At 40.4% G+C, this 17,563-nt stretch overlaps 1 protein-coding gene across 3 annotated transcripts in view; it reads left to right on the forward strand.

The window, feature by feature from the left end:
* The first annotated feature begins 931 nt into the window (after positions 1-931).
* ibtk (inhibitor of Bruton agammaglobulinemia tyrosine kinase) overlaps positions 932-17,563 on the forward strand; it is a 28,954-nt gene continuing 12,322 nt past the window's right edge. Inside the window, exons 1-14 of one of the 3 annotated variants that reach the window (XM_020041272.3) lie at positions 932-1,267; positions 2,025-2,101; positions 3,452-4,403; positions 4,817-4,913; positions 8,021-8,145; positions 11,543-11,653; positions 12,376-12,546; positions 12,864-12,981; positions 13,157-13,337; positions 13,517-13,640; positions 15,196-15,373; positions 15,903-16,056; positions 16,237-16,875; positions 17,467-17,553. In XM_020041272.3, the coding sequence (XP_019896831.2) occupies positions 4,074-4,403; positions 4,817-4,913; positions 8,021-8,145; positions 11,543-11,653; positions 12,376-12,546; positions 12,864-12,981; positions 13,157-13,337; positions 13,517-13,640; positions 15,196-15,373; positions 15,903-16,056; positions 16,237-16,875; positions 17,467-17,553 (2,315 nt within the window). In that variant the 5' untranslated portion in view covers positions 932-1,267; positions 2,025-2,101; positions 3,452-4,073. The remainder of the gene's footprint in view (positions 1,268-2,024; positions 2,102-3,451; positions 4,404-4,816; positions 4,914-8,020; positions 8,146-11,542; positions 11,654-12,375; positions 12,547-12,863; positions 12,982-13,156; positions 13,338-13,516; positions 13,641-15,195; positions 15,374-15,902; positions 16,057-16,236; positions 16,876-17,466; positions 17,554-17,563) is intronic. The other 2 variants (XM_020041271.3, XM_010904488.5) reach the window with 2 other exon arrangements.

The raw sequence follows: 17,563 nt of genomic DNA on the forward strand, positions 1-17,563 counted from the left end.
TGTGTATGTTGTACATCTCATCTTTGACTTGAGTATAGGTGCTGTTGTGACAATTGAATTTCCCTTTGGGATTAATGAAGTTTTATCTTATCTTACATATGATCCTCAATTTAAAACAATGTGAGTCCTGTACACAAATGTCTTACTTGAGTCTAGAAAATGTGTACATAGAAATGCCTTTTTAGTGTGCATGTCTAATTCACAAAAAACTGTGATACTGTGAAATCTACACAATCATAGCTAGATTATTAAAGAACCACAAATGTAGTTGTTAATAAAGCTTTCCTGGTTCCTATCTTTAACCATTATTATAGTTTCTACTGGTTGGTATCCTGATTTAAGATGAATAATTATTCTTCTAGGATTATTTCAAATAATGCTGCTATTGTAGTAAAAAATTGAAAAAGGAGAAGGAAAAACTTTTCATAATGTGATTGTGTCAAGCCTTTGGTTTGAAAAACCATGTTATTCAATCTCCATGTTTGAACATCTTTTCTTTACTGAAGGCTTGTGACCATTACCTTTCCTTTACAGGGACTTTCAGGCATTTAATAATTAAAGTAATGTTGTAGTAAACAGAGGCAGAAGGATAGGCCAACGTATGCCATTAACAGTGGTAAAAAATAACATTAATATTAATAAAATAACAGTATATAGTATTGATCAATTCAATTTATTAATGTATTTTATCCGCAGCCTACAACTTAGAAAAGTAGGCTAGGTATCAAAATAGTTTATAAAATGTGCAAGCAATGACGTCAATCAACGAGAGGACTCATTTGACAGAATGCCAATCACTTGTGACAGGCGGCGCTATCAGGGACCGACATTATGTGGCTGAAGGAGATATCTCTCCTATGACTGCTGCTTATTTCGCTGTTTATATATTTCATGCAATTATTTGTATAGTCATTCAGTGTGCATACACATTTTACTAAAGCTTAATCGACTTCACACTGACAAAGTCAAACAAAATTCAAGAGTACAAGACTTTGGTACGGTAATTTGAAGGTATTACACGGTCCAATCAACGACGGGATTGCAACATCTCCCAACCAATCAAAAGTCTCCGTGTTGCCCTGCATGCCTTCTTTTTTGGATCCTTACCTTAGCTAGCTGTCTACATAAATGCGGAATTGCATTTTCTGCCAACCTATCCAAGCATAGTAAGAACGTTTATACGATGTATATCTTTGAAACAATGAAACAGTGGATGTCTACAGTAGGAAAACGTTTCATGAACACTTTCGTCTTCATCTAGCGGCAGGTAAGAACTTGAAATTGGAACTAGCGTTGTTAACTACTTAACTAGCTAACGTTGGCCTAGGTTGTACAGCATAATTAGCGATGATGTGTCAGTCACATTATTCAGACCCTTTCTAGTCACAAACATAGGGTAACAACTTGTTAGTATTTGCGTCACCCATGCCCTATATTTATTTAGCTAACTAATTAATACATACACGTATTTTAGAGGTTGTCCAATGCGTTAGCAAACTAATGTGTGCTATTCAAAATGCTAGCTAGCTAGTTGTTAACTGTGCTGCTAGCAATGCTTTGAAATAAATAAACGCGTTACCAGGGCTGGCAAGGGTGCAGTCTAACTGTGCACGTTAGCTAACAGTTGTATATTTTGATAGTATACCCTTGATCGGTGTAGGCTGCAGTCTTAGATCTAGCACAGACTAGTGCGAATTAATTGGTCCCTGCTGACTGCTTCTGTCTATCTGAGGAAGTGGGGTTCAGACCTTCAACATCTCTGTAATGATCTGTCAACCTAGATATAAACCTGTGGATTGTACGGTTTAAAGCCTAGAAATTCAACTTAATGCATTTCCGGAGTTTGCTAATGTTATGACAAGTTGTTGGAGTTGTGGATACTAACGCCTTCAGTATGTGTTCTCGCAAGAGAAGATTAATGACAGTGTGTCCTCAGCTCAGGAGCCTCTAACTGAAGATCCAGTTAGCCAGTTATTTAGATGTCATGTCAGTTACTGTATGTGTGTACTTTTTGTCTTGGTCAGTTGTCTCTGCCATGTCTCATTGCAACAATTCCCAATGGATCTGGCGTAGTTGGGATAAGAATCAGTTTTATTGGCAAGTATGTTTCACAACACACAAGGAATTATTTCTGGTCCATTGGTGCAATGTTTTTTATAAAAGGAATAAGGGAAATAAAAACAAATAAGAACAGTGGACTGAGCATAAATACAGTAGACTGAACATTAATTAATTACAAATAATGTTAGGTGCAAGATTTGTCCAGTTGAGGGTTGTGTGTGTATTTGGGGAGGTGTGCTAGATTTGTCAAGTTCAGGGTTGTGTGTCTATGTGGGGAATGGGATATAGTCTTTGATTCTGGGGGCATGTTCACAAGGCCTACTGCTATAGAAAATACACTGTTCTGGTGGTGAAAGGTTTTGGTCCTGATAGACCTAAACCTTCTGCCAGATGGGAGAGCTCTGAATTGTCCATTTCCAGGATGAGAGGGATCAGCCCCAATCATTTAAGCTTTCCACTGTGTCCTGGAGGTCTGATTAGGTCGTGTAGAGATGGCAGATTGTAGCCAGTAACCTCTCTGGAGTGTGGATGATGTTAAGGTTAGTGGCAGGCTTTCCTCGTAATCATAAAGATGTTATGCTTTTTTCACACTGCTCGTCCATTAAGCAAGTTGAATGTAGATTAACACGTTTGAAAGCAAGACCACTAATCCAACGTCCTCACTATAGCACACTGGAACCAGAAAATCCCTGTTTACAGTGCCTACCCTTCCTGAGCAAGGCTTGACATTTTGCGTGGCCCATGGGGCTTCCAAGCCATTTGTCAGCTAGCTGCACAGTCAAGACTTGAACTTGGTGTTCAACCTGTTGCTATTAAAGTGTGCCTTAGCTTTCAGCGCCAGCTGTTAGTCACCTCAAATAAATTTTTACGTAATAAAATACTGTTTGCTGTGCAGCTGTTGTCCTTACTACTGGTACTTTTTATAAAGGGTATTTAAGAATGGATGGTATTGTAAAAACTCTTCAGAGATACTGACCATTGGCTGAATCAGTTTAGCTGTGCATGGCAGTAATTACTGATTTTTGATAGGTGTGCCAAAGGTGGATTTTCTGTCTGATCTCTTCTATATTTAGATTAACTACATCCTGTCCGTAAAGCCAGGAAAATGACAATAGTTGCTCTGAAAAACTCAATACTCTGGTTAGCAATAAACGTATTTTCACATAACATTTGTGGCATTGGCTAACATGAACTTTAATTGGAGGCTTCTGAGCATCTGATGAAATCCCTTAATCAAAAAGAAAGTTTCCTTATCCCTGGTACTGAAGCAGACAGCAACTTAATAACCTACTCTCAAGGTTTGTGTAGAATGAATCTAGTTGTTTCATCTCCCTTGCATGTTTTTCCAGTTTCTGTCAATTTAATTCTATGTCCCACTTTTCTTTCCTAGGATACTGTTACAATTATGGAGTTTTAAGAAGGGTTTTGTCTGTTTTGGGGGAAAGGGTGCCTTTCCCCTAATTTTTGATGGACTTTTTGAAGGGACCTGGATGGAGGTTTATGGAACTTGTTGCCTTTTGTTGCATATTGTATTTAAAGTTGTAAGAGGAGATACTATTTTTGAAAATATTGACTATATTTGTACATTTTTGTAAAGAAAAGTATACAATTTAGAATTTATATAATTGTATTTATTAAATACCTGATGCCAATCTATGCGTCAACCTCATTTGGTTGTGTTGGGATTTGGGTCAACATGGTGGACTGAGGTGACCTAAGGCAAGGCCCTGGGGTGGCTAGGGTGCAGTGGAACCTCAACACAAGCACAATTCTAGCTCCCCATACCTCACTATTTTCATTTTTTTTAGAGAGCAACTACATAAAAATGTCCAATTAATTTTCCTTTGCTCTTGCATGCCTCAAAGTGTTATCTAAGGTTTTATTTTGGTGAATGGTAGCTGTTTCCTGTTGGGAGTGAGAAGAGGTGAGGTTTAGCAGAGGAGAGAAGAGGTGACTGTAGCATTGCTGCCTTAGAGAGTGGGGTCACCTAAAAGATTTAGAGTTCACTCAGGATGAGCGTGGTGTTGGCAACCCCGGATTGCACGCCTAAATGCCGCTCAGTGCGGCATGCGGATGAGGTAGTGGCAGCACTGACACGGGGGTCCGAGGGGTGCCTGCGGGCCTTTCTTACCGCCCACTGCCACAACGCAGCCAAGTTGCGGGATGCCTTTGGCCGCACAGCCCTGCATCTGGCTGCCTCGCTGGGCAAAAAGGCCCTGCTGGATTGGCTGCTGGAGAGCAAGAGCGCTGACCTCATGGTGAAGGACAAGGAGTCTGGCTGGACCGCCCTGCACCGCAGTGTCTTCTACGGACACATCCACTGTCTCATGTCACTCGTCAAGGTGGGGCTCCTTCTGTATATTCTGAAATTGTGGGTCTTCTAGCAGGCACACTTATCTACAGCAACTTTCAGAAGGTATTTTGATAAGGTACCTTGCTCAAAGGCAGAACTGCTGTGTTTTAGTTTGTTTGCTTGGAATTTGAACCAGTGACTTTTTGGGAACTAACCCAATGCTCTAACCTCTGCAGTAGGTTACCTGCCCCCCTGGGTGTTTCAGGGTTGAAAAACTACATAATTGGTATGTGGAGGGAGACATATATGACTTCCAACTGCAAACTATATTGACTTGTTTCTAGTTGAGCTGGAAATTACTCAATATTTACTTTAAATGTTTATTATTCTACTCTGGCTGACTGCTTGATGCAGGTTTTGGGGAATATGACTCTATTCTAGAATGATGCTTCTTTGTTTCAGCATGGGGGCAATCTCTTCACCCAGGATAAGGAGGGCCTCTCAGTTCTGGACCTAACCATGAAGGACAGACCAGCACACGTGGTGTTTACAAAGACCGGTGAGGATAGTTCTTACTAATTTGTTCTCTCCACCCCCCCCCCCATGTCTCAAATGTAAACTGTGCTATTCATCATTTAAGGTGAAAAGTGGACATTTCTTAAAAGGCACCTACCAGAGGTGCACCTATTTTGATGTAATTCCTGTCCTAGATGGAAATTTGCTCAAAAGAAGGTGATACAAATGTGATAGTATCAGTAGTTTAACCTTTTTTTTATTTGATAATTTCAGCAGCTAATATAGGAGCTCTTATAATATATGTTTACTAGTGAACAGTTTGGATCTGAGTATTATGCAAGTGGAATATGCGTTTGTCAACTCTGTTCATCTTGGGAATTAGGATTATTAAATTTATTTGTACGTTTTTTGATAGCTAGCCTTATTCCTTCATCAAAAACCTGTCTGAAGTATGCATTTAGTCAAAATCTGCTCTTGTTGTTTTCAAAGTAATTGTTTAAGTGTTGTTTATTTAATAGTTGGGTTTTACTTTAATCAGCTGTTGGAATTTGTTGGAATTGCATTCGCCTTTAGTCCTTTTCTAAGTGAACTTGCATCACGATGCTCTGTAAAATGTTTCTTGCAGACTTTTTATGTCTCATTTGTGAAAATTTTCCATCGATTATCCCAGAATACGACTCAGGAGATGCAGAGGTATTGTCCCAGTGGCGGAGCAGGTAGAATTTAATTTCAGACCAAAACCCTTGGGAGTAGGCAAACAGCATGGTCAAGATGTGATCTGGCAGAAATCAATCCAGTTCAGTTTTTTTTAATCAAATGCACTGAATAACAGTGTCATCCTACACTATTAAATTGTTGGGACATGGCACACGATGACGTCTACGTATATTAATAAATATATAAAGCAAAAATATAGCAATAATTCAGACTAGGATAAGCTAAATTGTAAATGCTAAGATCGAAGAACATTAGAAAGCAATCACAAACTCTTGAACATGCTTAGTATTTTGTTGATTGGGAGCTGGGAGGAGTGCTGTATTTGTTGTGATTGGGATCTGGTGGATTTTGGGATCTGGAGGCTATATGTCATCCTAGTGATGGGGTTGAGAGAGAGAACTGTGAACAGACCTTACAGATGTGGCTAAGAGTGAACCATCAAGTCTCCTCTCCCATGTTCCTTTTGTTTTCTTTTGACCACAGCATTTTCCACAATTACTAATATTTTTCTGATGTCCTCTGATGAAAATGGGCCAGCTAGGCGAAGCAACCTATATTCACAAGGCTTGTTGAGGTATAAGTTTTATGCTCACCTCAATGACATCACTGCTGAAGAACAGAAGCTGTGTATGGTGGCTATAGGAAATAGTTTGCTAGTGCCAGTTTGAATTCAGACAATTTCACTGGCTGTTTTGTCAGTGCACAGTTTAACAAATCGAAACTACCGTGACACATTTCTGAATGTATCTTGATGTGTTTTGGAGTCGTTTTCTGCTTGCAATGCAGCTTTGCGATAGCGGTACGAACCGTTTCTATTCTTGAAACGCTGATGACTGTCATTACAGACTGGGACAGAGCTGAATAATAGATTGTTTGAAAAAATGACTGTGTATTCAGGAATATCGTGGAAAAATATGAATTTTGGATGAAATTTTGCAGTATACCTCGTTACTACTAGGAATACATTTACTGTTTGTGAAATATTACTGTCCGCTCCATATTGTAGTTATTTTCTTACCTGTCAAACCTAGTTTGGATGATTAATCTTGTTTATTTTTATCTGGCTTCCTTCCACAGTGGCTGGTAGTTTCAGGCACCATGGTGATTTTATTCATGTTATATTACATACATACACATGCAAAGGCTGATGGCCTTGCTGCTGACGCAAATTAACCACCCCCTTTAGGTCAATTGGCCTTGTCCTTAAAAACAAAAACAAAATTCCATCCCTGATTATGAGGAGAAATAGTATGTAAATTAGTTAATACAATTTTATTTTTTTCCTTTGTTTGATTTGATACTGACGGAGAGATGTAATACTCATTATTGCAGACCAGCAATTTAATGAAAAATCTTGTAACTTCAGTTTCAGATAATACTTTTTTGCTATTGGATTAGTAAAAAATCCAACCCACTTATAGAAAGAACAACATTAAATATGTTAAATTCAAACCCTGGATTAAGGTAATTATCTGATTAAATGTGGAGTTTCAAAAACATTGATTTGCATTGGTTTGCACACCATGTTTTGTTCCATATCTGGGCAAGTGTAGATCCTAACCAAGTGGGAGGTGGGTAATAACCAGTTGTCAAGTCATAAAATCCTAATTTCAGGCTTTCACATTTAATGGCTCAGTAATAATGATTTGGTGGGTACATGTGTCTTATTTCACACATCAAAGATCTGTTATACACATGTAGATTTACAAAAAAAAAAATTCCTTCACAAATTCCAATCTCCACGCACCAATTGAGAGTGGGGGTCACATGCTTTTATGTGTTTATATTAAGATCAGTAAATTGCTATTTATAAATGTTTAACTGTGAGAAATTGTTATGGTCCATGATGATAGGAGTTACCCATGTGTAATTAAAACTTAGTCGGCTGTTGAAGTAGATTTTTCCGAGTTATTAGTGAATTCCCTCTATAAATGCAGCTTTGCCTATGGAGAAGTGAGTCCCATGTAGCTATATTGGTAAGAGAATGGCATTCACAATGCTAGGGTTGTTTTTTTCCACAGGAGACCAGAATGAAAATATATATGCTCGCTACTGAGTCAGCCTGGATAAGAGTGCCTGACTAAAAATTTTATGTAATTAACTTTCTACTCTCAAGAGAAAGAACATTGCTATTTTTCTGATTCATATATAATGACATGCTGGTGGCTGGTATAATTGAAAATCAAATCTATTCCTAATGCAAAAAGAAAAAGTCAGAACATCTCACAGGAGATGGTGCAGTGTTTTCACAACCAAGTGGGACATTTGGATTTGCCACATCAATGCCAAACAAATACTTCAACCAGCTTGTGGCTATAACACATTTATACTGTACATGTTATTAGAATGTCAAAACTCTTGACAAAGCAGTAAAACCAGATTTTGTTGCTAATGTAGCGAAAATTGCATTGTCTCTATTGTTTTATTTCACAGACCCTACTGAGGTTTACACTTGGGGGAACAATGCCAATTTCAGTCTGGGGCACGGCAACCAGGAGAGCAGGCACCACCCTGAGATTGTGGATGTGTTCGCCCGTACAGGGGTTTACATCAAACAGGTAAACACTCCAAAATAAAGTGAACTTTCCCTTTAATTCTTGGTAAGCTATACACTGTTCCTTTCAATCGGAGCAGATGTTCTTCCTCTTTTTTTTTTTTTTTTTTGGACGAGCCATTAGATTAGCCACATCAGCCACAAAGAGGCTTCCCCACCTTAAACATATTAGTCTCCGGGGGCTCGTTCTCTTCACAGCCTTAGCCGTCAATATGCGGCTCACTGAGGAGACCCATCACAGCACGGCTTATGTAATGCTGAGGTTGTCCCACCTGGGTCTTCTGGATAACCGCCACGTCATCTGGGTCTCCCCTTGCTGCAAAACAGCCTGCCTCCTGGGATACTACCCTCACAGCAGACTGTTCTCCCAGGAACCCAGGGCATGTGTGGAAACTTGGAAAACAAGGCTGTTTGTCAAAGTCTCAGTTGCTGTTTTTGGTTGGTTGTTTATGGGAATTGGCAGGCCAAACAGAAGTTCTGATTCATGCCTACGCGATGGGGTGCTGTGAAAGCAGAAAGAACAAACTATCTACTTAAGAAACACCTTAAAACTACTGGAAATGATTCCCCCTGGACCTAGTGGAAGGGTGAATGTCGCCCCCGGGGAAACATGTTTGACATGTTATTGGTATTTTGGTTTTTTTACTGGCTGTTTCCCATGTTTTTTGGCTGAATTTGGTGGGGTGACCTGTCCTATGTAGATTGCCATTGGGCTTTCTCCATTCAAGTTGATCTGTCAGACAGTGAAATATGTACTTTGAATTTCTTGGAAATAGCTTCTTACCCTTTCCAGTCTCAGGGGCATCTGTCTTTCTTCTGAGGTCCTGGGATAGGTGTTTTAATCTTGGTCTGGTTTGGTCATAATTAGGGGTATCGTGATATACCGGTATTGACGATAACCGTGATATAAAAAAAATGAAAATTGATATCATGTTAATAATGCACATGATAATATCGTAATCACTAGGTGAAATCACTAGGTTTTTCAGTACCTTATTCATGTCACCTACAGACAAATGCATGTGTTTAAACAAAGAGACTGGACCTATGCACTGGCGTTGAAATCAACTTGTTAGCCCCACTAGAACCCTTGGGGGAGATCCGCAAAGATGTGCCGTTTTTGCCTATTCACCAGGTTAAAAGGACGTTGTATTTTTCAAAAAACTCCTATCGGTTTTTCCATAGCTTATTCATGAACGAACAATGCATTTGCTTAAACTACGAGTCTGGACCTATATACTAGAGTTTGAATTGACACCTTTTCGTAGCCTATTCACTACGTGAAAATGTTTTGTATTTTTCCAAGAACTCCTTGTTAGGCCTTGTGGATCTTTTGTTAATCAGTTCATCTGGTTGCCTTTTCAGTATTTATTAAGTGTAATTGTTCTTTTTTGTATGCTTTTATTTTATTATTTGTACAGATATGGTTACAGACGCTCAACTCCTCCATACACTTGTATTTTGAGTGTAATTCATTTGCTAAAAAAGAGGGAAAAAAACCCATATTAAACCAAGATGAATTTGACTGACAGCATTTTCTTCACATTCTATAGATACCGTGATAATATCATTACCGTGAATTATTTTGGCCGCGATAATCATGTAGTGAAAATCTGATATTGTGACAGCCTTAGTCATAACTTCAGGGCTGTTAACATCATATCATGTTTAACATTTTTGTGGAAGGCTGGACCATCCCAAATTAGTCTAATAACTTTCTAATCATTTGCAGCTGCTTGTAATTTTAGCTGTTTTATGTGATGGTAAATGTGGGTGTTTTCACCTTTTCTGCATAAGGAGACTGAATTTTTGTTTATTTTTATTGCATAAATGCTTTCAAAGCAACAGCAACGCATATCGATTAAACCGCTCACACTGGAGACTTATTTCAGAACTGTAGACAGATACTGACATTGAGCGATATCCAACAACAAGAACATGTGCGTTTTGGTGCTAGTGGGGAACTGTGCCTACAGAGACAGAAATATATGGCAACACTTGTGCTCACGTGTCGTGCAAATAGAATGCAAATAAATGTTAGATTAGCCTCGCAAATTTATTTACTGGTGTTGCACTGTTTTTCTTACATAATAAAAACCATATTCAATTACAGTATTACATTTAGAAATAGGTATTTCTAAGGCTATGCTCTCAGCAATGGAGTAGTCAACTCTCACAGACAGGTTCAGGTAGGTAATACGTGGCCATCCGACAAAAAAAAAAAACCGATGACGCCGCGGTTTGTGTTGTTACAATGGCAATTTTATTTCAAGTCCCGTCTCTGTGTTCAAAATATTACGTAATAATTCAAAGTAGCATTGATTTGTATGAAAAACACCCTAAACATGTTTTGGTTTTCTATTGTATGCACAAGCTTGCTATTGTATGCACATAATTCTTCAATTTGTCAAAAGTAGGAGGCTTCCATAATAAACACAAATTGACCTTACCTCAGATTAATTCCTGTTATGCTCTGTTTTCTCAGTCAGGGGCAGATCCCATTTCATGATTCCCCCCCCCACAAAATACAAAACACAGAGGCAGAAAGTCTTTGTACTGAATGCCACCTGCCCAGAGTCTAACAGGTGCTGGGGGTTAAATATTTATCCCAGAATGACATGCTTTAATTAAATGAGCTATGGCAGTATATATGCGTTTGGCGCTGTTTCGTTATCAATGTGATACTCAGGGAAACATCCTTCACCCTATTGAGAGCTGGCATGTGAGCGATGCATTAGTAATTATGTTTGCTATTCCACTTATGCCACAGCCTGTAGTATCACTAATTGATTACTACCATGACGTTTCCTTGGCCAGGGAAATGGAAAACCTGGCATAATCAACAATCCAATGTCTTTACCTTGAGTTCCTGTATAGTGAATATGACTACGGAAACAAAACTGTCTCACTTAATCAGCATTTCCTCTCTAAGAATGGTTGAAAAGGTTGCAGAGGAGTGTTTACTTTTTGGTGTCCCAGAGGATTTTATTTTTATATTTTTTTTAAAGGGACTGCAAACTGACTTATAGTTAAATGAAGCTGACACTGTCTAAAATATATCAAGCTACTGAAATGAGCCTAAAGAACTTTCAGCATTTTGCTCTAAATATATATTTCAACATGCATATGATAATATTGATGAAACGTTGGCTATCTGGTATCTGTAGCAATTAACATTCTCACATCCAGCTCGACTGATGCAATACACTGGCTATAAACAAATAGTCTGACGCATGGGATTGACTGCATTTACCCTATTGGCTTAATCATTAACTAGATCCTCAATGTGTTTTTTTTCTTTTAGCATCTTATTGATTCATTTTTAATGAATGCAAAGCAGTCACTGCACTGAATAGGCCTTTGTTATTGATGGCAAGAAAATGTATTCCCTATGCTCTCAGGTGGTGCTGTGTAAGTTCCACTCCGTGTTCCTATCCCAGAAGGGGCAGGTGTACACCTGTGGACATGGCCAGGGAGGCCGACTGGGACACGGGGATGAACAGACATATCTGGTGAGAAGGCTGTCGCTGTATTGCACTACACTCACTGCTTTTGGCCTGTAAGACTTTCTAACCCTGCGTTCACCCCTGCTGCTAGCTCGGTTAGCTGTAACCTCCTTCACACTGATTGGTTCTTGGGTTTTTATTTACTTCATTCTCCCTCCATTGTTATTCTAGGTGTGCCCTAGGTTCAAATCATTTTAAAATATGCTGACACAGTTGGTGCAGTAGAATAATCATGGAAGTAACACAACATTTGACAGTGTGTGCCCTCAATGTTGTAATTTGGACGGGATAACAGTGTTCGCTAAATCACTGAAATGTCCAGACTAAATGTAGTCTTTAAGAGGATAGTTTGGGAGTTTGTCAATGAGACCATTTATTTACTGTTTTGTCAGTGTAATTGTGTGTGTGTGTGTGTGTGTGTGTGTGTGTGTGTGTGTGTGTGTGTGTGTGTGTGTGTGTGTGTGTGTGTGTGTGTGTGTGTGTGTGTGTGTGTGTGTGTGTGTGTGTGTGTGTGTGTGTGTGTGTGTGTGTGTGTGTGTGTGTGTGTGTGTGTGTGTGTGTGTGTGTGTGTGTGTGTGTGTGTGTGTGTGTGTGTGTGTGTGTGTGTGTGTGTGTGTGTGTGTGTGTGTGTGTGTGTGTGTGTGTGTGTGTGTGTGTGTGTGTGTGTGTGTGTGTGTGTGTGTGTGTGTGTGTGTGTGTGTGTAATTTTTTTAATTTTTTTTTTTAAGGTACCTCGGATGGTTGAGGGACTTATGTCCCATCACTGCTCACAGGTTTCTGCAGCCAAAGACCACACTGTGGTGCTAACCGAGGAAGGCTACGTCTATACCTTCGGCCTCAACACCTACCACCAGCTTGGCCTAGCTCCCCCACCCGCCTCGAGCCACCTACCTAAACAGGTAGGACAGTGTTGCATGGGACGCCCATAGAGAGCTCATAGCTAGGAAGCTATGGAGTTTTCCCAGTCCATCTAACCAAAGTTGAATGAGCTAAGCAAATAACTAACAGATGGCAGCACTTCCAATGTTACAAGTCAAATAAATGAATTTATGTCAAATGTGTATAGCAGACAAATTTAACATTATATACCTCATACGTTTATTTGGTTTACTGTCCAATAATGTTTTTTTCCTGCATAAAATAATATTTTATGTTCATGCATAAATAAGAGAAATTGAACGAATGAATGACGTTGGCCTTGTCTAATGGGATGCAGGTATTCTCCAAGACCCTCAAAGGCCGTACAGTGATTGGTGTTGCAGCTGGGAGGTTCCACACGGTATTGTGGACCAGGGAGGCCGTTTACTCAATGGGTCTGAACGGAGGGCAGCTGGGTAAGTCATCATGACTGGCACACCAATGTAAAACATTTTGCAACATTAAACAACATTTCTTATGTATGTTTTTCTCCATTGGTTTTCTACAACCCTACAGTCAAGGTCATGTTTAAGTAAATCCTACATGATTGGGGTGACTCATAGCTTGACCATGCATTTCGTTGACCTCTAGGCTACCTGCTGGACCCCAATGGGGAGAAGTGTGTGACCACACCTCGCCAGGTGTCCGCTCTGCACCACAAGGACATCTCCATTGCCATGGTTGCGGCCAGCAACGGGGCGACAGTGGTGGTGACCGAGAAGGGAGATGTCTACCTGCTGGCTGACTACCAGTGCAAGAAGCTGGTATCCAGGTGACTCTGGGAGTTGAAGTCAACGCTGTTTACTTCAGATAGTCAACTAGGATTGGATTTAAAATGCCAGTTCTGAAATGTCATTTTCTTTATCAAAGAAAGATTACATGAATAGTTATAGACATAACTGGATGGGGTTTGTGACGTTCTGCTCTTTTTGTTTTCCTGTGCTGATTCAGGCAGCTGAACATCCGAAAGGTTCTTGTGAGTGGAGGCAGTCTGGACCACAGGGTGGACCCCCAGGTTCTGAATGAGGGAGGGGGAGAGAAAGTTGCAATACTGGCCCTGGATGAAGCTGGCAGGGTAAGGACACCCTGGGCTTAGATACATTAAATAAAAAAATCTATATTGCTGTTTTCTGTTCAGAAATGTCTCTTAAGTGTTTGTTATACTGAATGACATTGAATAAAATTCCAATTGTTGGTCTAAAGCCTTTTAATCATACAGATTTCATAGGTTTTTCATTGCATTTTGATTTTAGGTGAGGATCGTGGAGGTGAATTACCTTTTCTCACTTGAATGCAATACTCTGTCATTTTACATTTGAAGTATCATTTAGAAAACTTCTATAAATCGATAAGTGAGTTGATTTAAAAATATACATGTTACCAATGCTAAATGCCTATGGGAAATGGTGTTTCAGTTTGTAATTAAAATAAAACTGCCATTTTGAAAGCTACATCCTCCTCCTTCCATGACTTTTCCTAAATAGGCATATATTACATTATTCCATTGTCAGAACAAAAAAATGCACCCATTTTGTAAAGCCAACCATCAAGTATGGGAATACAATTTGACTGGGAAGTAGGGCTCCTGTCAGGCTATAGTCTTTACACAGTCAGAGAGAATGTTAACCTGGTTGTCCTGTAATGTGGCCTCTAACATTTTTTGTATCAAGTACTATGGCTCTATTTAACACGGACAACCAACTCTACTCCAACTAGTGTGATCAAGCAATCAGGGAAACAGGAACTAACTGCTCCAAAATGTTACTCCATTTTTTTTTTTTATCTGACACCAGGCTTGTTTAACCAATGATGCCACGGGCTGATTGCATTTCAACAATACAGCTGTCGTGCCTAATCGTCTGAAATGCTTCCACTCATTGTATTATAAATATACGCCCTATACTAAAATGTACAGGTCATGTTATCGACTGTGCTATTGAATTTGATTTGATTCATTGATCCAAAGAAATTGCTAACTACATGGTGGCAAACCTAGCGATAAAAGCTGCTGTAAATGGAAGTTAAAAGAATAAATGAAAGGTCGTTCTGGCCTTGAGTAAGGCAGGTAAACATAATTGCTCCTGGATATGAGCCTGTTAAATGACACATATAAACATGGTATGCCATTATTGTATTTTTTAGTAGATACAAAGATGACAAAAACAAATTGTCTCCTTTTATGAAAATAATATGGAAAGTAATATCAAAATGATATATTTTATGAATGTTATTCCGATATGGAAATCTATGGAACTCTCATCAAAAAGTAACTAGTAATGACTGTCTTCAGTATTTTGTTTGTGGATTCTGAACATGCCAACAATTCTCTCCCCATTTGTCCCTTATCTAGCCGTGTCCAAGTCATCGCTCATGAATCCCACTTTTCCTCCATTGATTGTGTATTCTGTATGGGGATAATGAGCTTTGTTGATTTGCATTATCTTTAATGGTTATTGAATGTATTTCATGCCGCCACACACCAACAAAGCCTTTCTAATTGTCCCTTGGGATAGACTAACTTGTATTGACTTTTTCTCTACCTCTTTAATAACCACTCTAAGTAACTGCGGATAGGAGTGTCTGCCCAAAATACTTAATTGTCAATCTTTCTCTGTTTCTCTCTCTGCCAGGTGTTCTGCTGGCGATCAGTTGGCGGCTCAGTGAGACAGTGCAGGTGGGCGTATGGGCGCCAGGTGTTCATGTCGGACATCGCCCTGAGCAGGAACACCATGATGTTTGTCACCCAGGAAGGGGAGGGCTTCAGCGGACAGTGGCATGGGGAGTACAGGAGGAGCATGGACAAGAAAGGTGAGGAACAATGTTTCTTCTCAGAGATGAGTTTAACTCTGAATTCTGTCATGCTCCACACACCTTCTCTGTTCATTGTTCCTGTGGTGGATCTTTAACTTTCTTCAAGTATTGGCAAATAAAGGTAGACAAAGGTTAGCCCTCTGTGCCAGGAACCAAACGTTTGCTAGTTCTGTTCTGACCTTGAGCAAGTCATTTTGCCGTAAATGCTGCATGATATGTCACAAACTGCTGATCCCCTGGCAATGACTCAACACTCAGGCTTGTGTAGTTAGTATTAAGTTTCCTTCCCCAAACTAGATTTCGATGGTGAAGGACATGTGTCAGTTCCTCCCAGTTTTGTGATTATAGAATTGTTTATAAAATGAAGCTCTGCACATCATGCAAGGGATTAGATATTGGACCAATCAAGGCATTATTTCTATACTAAACCGTACAATCTACAATGTTAGAGGTCCCTGATGCAGGCTGACACTGTGGAGGTCCTAGTGCTGAAGGGTTCGCTACATTTCCTCCCTGTGAGCTTTAGACGGGAGTGCTGAGGTGTGCGGTCACCCCGAGGCCGGTACAGTGTACGAGCGAATCCGCTTGGAGAAGCTTCCCTACGTCCACAGAGCGGTCAGTATCACCATGGACTCCAAGGGACGCAACTTTGGAGTGCTGCAGTCTGACCCCAAAACCGGGTACTGTCCCACTCCCTGCACATGTTCATTCTGGCACATCATATCAAAAGATTTTGAAACAGATAAGTTTTGTACAAAATCTGTTAGTACCCTGTTTCGTTGTGTTTTTTGCGAATTTCTTGCCTATTGAATGTTACCCAGATTTGTGAATACTGGCCTCTGTCCGCATTTTCAATGCAGCCTCTATGAAATCCCCATCGTCTCTTCCTCCTCCTTCTCCCAACACTTCCGGAGCCTTCTGGAGGAAGCGGACGAAACGGACGGGATCCACGACGTGACGCTGCAGGCCGGGCACTGCACCTTCCCGGCCCACAAGTACCTTCTCTCGATGCGCTCCGAGTTCTTCAGGAAACAGCTGGCGGTGGGCGGCGCCGAACAGGGCGTCCGGGACGGCGAGGTGACGAGGAGCGAGGACGCGTCAGGCTGCGATCTGCTCGTGCTGGAGAAAGTGAGCTATGAGATGCTGGAGCACGTGCTCAAGTTCATTTACACTGACACCTGTGAGCTGCTGATACAGGGCCACCGGCCACGAGTCTCCGGCCAGAAAGAGAACCAGCAGGACCCGGAGCAGCTTATCAGCAACCTGCAGGACCTGGGCCTCGAGGGGGGCCTGAGGGGCCACTCCGCCCTGGAAGTGTACCGCTCCCTGCCTACCTCGGCTCTAAGGGACGGGAAAAAACCGAAGAACAAAGGCGCCAAGTCTGGAAAGAAAGCCAAGGTGGGCAAGGCAGGACCCAGAGAAGGTGGAGGCGGAGTCGACCCTGTCAAGGCACTACAGGGTGTGGCCAAGAAGCTCGGCATAAGCAGTTTGTCAGCGCGGTGAGGGCTGAGTTTTTCTTTTGTCATGCTGCAATTCTTATTATAAACGTTATAACCTTTGGTATATACACTACTGTTCGAAAGTTTGGGGTCACTCTTGTGTTCCAATAGCATGTTCTGTTTTCTAATCCAAGTTTATAATTTCAAAAGGCTAACTGATCATTAGAAAATTATTTTGCTAGTCAGAAGGCCAGTTTTATTGCTTCTTTAATCAGCATGACAGTTTTCAGTTTTGCTAACATAATTGGTTTTCAAATGATCAACTAGCCTTTTAAAATGATAAACTTGAATTTGCAAACACAACGTGCCATTGGAACACAGGTCTGATGGTTACTGATAATGGGCCTCTGTACGCCAATGTAGATATTCCATTGAAAATCATCCCTTTCCAGCTACCATATTAATTTACAACATTGTCTACCCTGTATCAAGTTATTTTAATGGTCAAAATGTTTTTTCTTTTGAAAACCAGGGCATTTCAAAGTGAGCCCACATTTTTGAACGATAGTGTACATGTTTATTACACATTGGATGGAGTGAAGTAACAAGTTATCAACGAGCTGTATCCCACGGTATATCAATATATTACAGCTTGGATGGAGTGAAGTATGAGAACGGGAAAATAAATGTAGTGCATAAGAAGACCGGGAACAAGCTGAGATTCAACCAGAATAAGTGGTGAGTAATC

The sequence above is a fragment of the Esox lucius genome, chromosome 20 (genome assembly GCF_011004845.1).
Source record: "Esox lucius isolate fEsoLuc1 chromosome 20, fEsoLuc1.pri, whole genome shotgun sequence".
NCBI classification, from domain to species: Eukaryota; Metazoa; Chordata; class Actinopteri; order Esociformes; family Esocidae; genus Esox; species Esox lucius.